General features: G+C 32.7%; 1 protein-coding gene across 1 annotated transcript; it reads left to right on the plus strand.

Annotated features, from left to right (window-relative positions):
* The first annotated feature begins 465 nt into the window (after positions 1-465).
* Positions 466-2732, plus strand: LOC130503615 (NAC domain-containing protein 43). Its single transcript, XM_056998247.1, has 3 exons — positions 466-737; positions 1080-1366; positions 1881-2732. The coding sequence occupies exons 1-3, from the start codon at positions 551-553 to the stop codon at positions 2508-2510; spliced, it is 1104 nt and encodes a 367-aa protein (XP_056854227.1). The 5' UTR covers positions 466-550; the 3' UTR covers positions 2511-2732.
* The last annotated feature ends 1539 nt before the right edge of the window (positions 2733-4271 follow it).

Raw genomic sequence — 4271 nt, forward strand, 5'->3', positions numbered from 1 at the left:
GAAAAATAGTGAATACATGGACGAAGGTAACATTCAAATAATTGTAGTTTGTCGATATGATGATAGGTTATTGAAAAAGACAAGCGAAATCAAATGGCTTTACAGGGAGGTTCGTCTTTTAATTTGTACACTAGTTAACTAATAACAAAGAAATATATAGCAAAACTATATAACAAGAGTTGAAACAATAATCGAGAAGAACACCAAACTGAAATAATCATTAACTATTGAAAATTGAAACGTAAAACTAAAATTCATTGGACGCACACTTATTTTAAATTAATAAATGAAAACAAAATGGAAAACTATAATAAGAGTTGAATTTAGTAATCAAGAAAACAAAAAAGGTGTACAAAAAGACACATGTGTTTTCCTCGTGCATCTTGTTTTAGACAACAATACTCATATATATATTGACTCAGTCTCCTCTAGCTCTCTCACTCTCCAACTTTCATATTGGTAGCTATTAAATATTTTTTTGTAAAAACAGTACATGCTCTGTTCTCTTGATCTTGATTCTTGATTTAGATAATCTTGAAATCTGTTGATCATGATGTCGGAATCTATGAGCATATCAGTAAACGGACAATCTCAAGTACCTCCTGGGTTTAGGTTTCACCCGACCGAGGAAGAGCTGCTGCAGTATTATCTCCGGAAGAAAGTAAATAGCATCAAGATCGACCTCGACGTTATTCGCGACGTTGATCTTAACAAGCTCGAGCCTTGGGATATTCAAGGTTTATTTCCATAAATAACAATTATTTTTTTTGTATAAGATGAATCAATTTTTTTATGGGTTAGTTTTCTCCTTTTCAGTTTTCACAATCTCTCTTAGTTCAGTTTTGAATAGTTTACTTTTATATAAATGTTATCTTGTATATTGAATTTTAGCTATATGACGTTCTCGTGTATCCTTTTACGAGAATATGACTAGGGTGCAGAGATTCTACACTTAGTCGTTGTTGCTGCTTGTTTATATTAAGGGTTAGTTATTTACTAAAAAGCTACAAGATAGGCTTGGTTGGTTAACTATATAATTTATGTTAAACTTATTCTGATTGTTTTTGTCCGTTATGCAGAGATGTGTAAAATAGGAACAACGCCTCAAAACGACTGGTATTTCTTTAGCCACAAGGACAAAAAATATCCGACAGGGACGAGAACTAACCGAGCTACGACGGTCGGATTTTGGAAAGCAACGGGCCGCGACAAGATCATATATAGTAATGGCCGTAGGATTGGGATGAGAAAGACTCTTGTTTTCTACAAAGGTCGAGCTCCTCATGGCCAAAAATCTGACTGGATCATGCATGAGTACAGACTCGAAGACAACGTTATTTCCCCTGATGATCTCACCGTTCATGAGGTATGTATCAATTTCATAACATTTATACGAGTTATATATATGATATATCTGATTCAACCATCTCTTGAATATGTGAGACTGTTAAATCTCATTGTATATCACAGTTTTCGTCTTTTTATTTTGATTATCAGCCACTGACCCTTATAGAAGTTTTTTTTTATAAAGTATTACTAGTTAGTTACATGCACTAATATTTTCGTCAAGAAGTATATTTATGTTTAAATGTTTTTTTTTTCTTTTGAAAACTTGCCATATATGTTTAAATGTTTACATTATAATTGCAAAGATATATAGACACGAAATATTTCATATGGAAATTACAAAATACTATTTAATACAGTTAGTCAAGAAAAAAGTTTAGAAAGCAGAACTAACACGAATTGCAAGTAAAGCGAGACCTAATGGCTAAAGGGAATAAGCAAGATCTCTTTGAAAACGAGATTTAAATTCCTAGAACTTATGGGGCGATCTTGAATTTCACTAACATAAATTTATCTTATTTTGAATATTTAAGGTGGTGATTATTATTGAGGAGGCATCACAAGACGAAGGATGGGTGGTGTGTCGTATTTTCAAGAAGAAGAATCTTCACAAAACCCTAAACAGTCCCATCGGAGAAGCTTCCCTGAGTGGCGGCGGAGGCATGGCGAGGACGTCGTCTTCATCTCAGTTCTTAAACGATGATAGTCTCGAGCAATTCCTAGAACTTATGGGGCGATCTTGTAAAGAAGAGCTAAATCTAGACCCTTTCATGAAACTCCCAAACCTCGAGAGCCCTAACAGTCAAACATTCAACAACAACTGCCATGTCAGCTCTCCCGACACAAATCATGTTGTCCAGGTCAGCAACGTGGTCGACACTAGCTTCGTTACTAGCTGGTCTGCTTTAGACCGCCTTGTAGCCTCACAGCTTAACGGACCCATATCGTACTCAATCGCAGCCGCCGATGAGAGCCAGGCAGATCAAGATCACCTCGCCTTACCTTCCCTCCGATCTCCATACCCTAACCTAAACCGGCCCGGTTCGTATCACGATGATTTATCGCAGGAACATCCAGCGGATATGGAGCTATGGAACACGACAGCGTCATCTCTATCATCATCTTCTGACCCATTTTGCCACGTGTCGAACGGTAGTGGATAAGGAAAATGGAGGGAAAGAGAGAGACACACACACATTAAGACATTTCACATTTGTGTAGAAAGATATAATCATACCATATAGTTGTTGAGACATAAAAAAGGAAGTCAGATTTGTGATAATTACAGTGGTTATGTGAAATATTGTAACATAGATGATATAAAACTAAATAACTTTAAAAGAGGGGAATAAAGATCTCGAAAGGAGAGATTTCGTTATAGATGGGGTTAGGCATTATGTATGAATATCATTAATCAAAATGTCATCAATCTGTTAATTTAATCTTCTAGAATCTAGAAGCAAAACCATTAAATAAAACTTTTTTTTTTGATGATCAAAAAGAACGGAAATATTCAATGGTTTTGCTTCTAGAAGATTGCAAAAGGAAATATTTTTTCAGGAACTTTTTTTTCTGAACAACTATTTTTTTCCAGGAACTATTATTTGGAAAGTAACCGAAAGGATACTAAGGGTGGACACTTTATCCGATATCGGAAGTGACACCTGAACCCGACCCAAAAAACCCGAACCGAATTTTGAACCGAAGTAACAAAATACCCGAACGGATATTAAGTTAGGAGAGATTGGATATCCGAACCCGAACAGATAATACCCGAACACGAATGGATATCCGAAGATAACCGAACATATGTATACTTACCCTTATTTTTCTAGTTTACATCTCTCATTTTATTTAAAATATTTATATTGGTGTTACACATACTTTAAGATTATATAGTATATATATAATTATGAAGAAAATAATTTGATATTCATTTAAAATGCATGTCAAACTTTTTGTTTCTTGTATTAACAAAAGTTACATCCAAAATTTAAAAACAATAGCCAAATTAATATTTTTATTTTTGAAATGTTATCTCCAAATCTATTAATCATTCAATCTATAAAAAATAGAAAAATCAGTTAAGTGAAATCTATAATTTTAAATACAAGAAATTTAAAAAATTGAAAATTTTATTTTTATTTCTTCTAAAATCTAAATATCCGAACCCGATCCGAAATTACCGAACCAGAACTAAAAATACCCAACCCAACCCGAAGTACAGAAATACCCTAACGGGTTCAATATCCCTATACCGAAATACCCGAAAATCCGAAATACCCGATCCGAACCCGAACGGGTACCCGAACGCCCACCCCTAAAGGATACTATACAGTTTGTAGAGTCTTCCAACGATAATTAATACTCTATTCGTTTCTTAATAAACGTTATTTTGACATTTTCACACATATTAAGAAATTGATGGAAATATATGTAAGTTTTTATTAATTACACATTTATGACTACTAGTATTTGAAATAAATAAAATTATTTATAAAATCAATTCTGTGTTTGCAAATAATCTTCAGTCGAAAGTAAGTATAATTACATTGTAATTGTAAAGTGACACTTTTTATATAACAATAAAAAATATTAGAATGATACTTATTATAAAATAGAGTGAATAAGGAAAAAATAAATAATTTTTATCTTCGCAAAAAGGAATGATATGTATATGCATTTCTTATGTTGGCAAAGAAAATAATACTCTTTCCGTTTCAAACTATTTATCATTGTAGGGTATAATTTTTGTTTCAAAATAAATATCGTTTTCGATACTCAATGCAAAATTTATTGATAACATTTTCTATTTAATTTTTCTATTGGTTGAAATATGGTTATGTGTATTGGTAATGATATTTTTATTTTGAAAATACGTAAAACTAAAATATTTTCTTAATCTTTGTGGATAAACCTAGAAC

This window comes from Raphanus sativus, unplaced genomic scaffold, assembly GCF_000801105.2.
Source record: "Raphanus sativus cultivar WK10039 unplaced genomic scaffold, ASM80110v3 Scaffold1061, whole genome shotgun sequence".
Taxonomy (NCBI): Eukaryota; Viridiplantae; Streptophyta; class Magnoliopsida; order Brassicales; family Brassicaceae; genus Raphanus; species Raphanus sativus.

What these genes read in the sequence shown, in the direction of transcription:
- LOC130503615 (XM_056998247.1), top strand. Translation starts at nt 551, where the DNA reads ATGATGTCGGAATCTATGAGCATATCAGTAAACGGACAATCTCAAGTA. An exon ending in CGAGCCTTGGGATATTCAAG is followed by an intron (nt 738 to 1,079) that starts GTTTATTTCCAT and finishes TCCGTTATGCAG; the next exon opens with AGATGTGTAAAATAGGAACA. An exon ending in ATGATCTCACCGTTCATGAG is followed by an intron (nt 1,367 to 1,880) that starts GTATGTATCAAT and finishes TGAATATTTAAG; the next exon opens with GTGGTGATTATTATTGAGGA.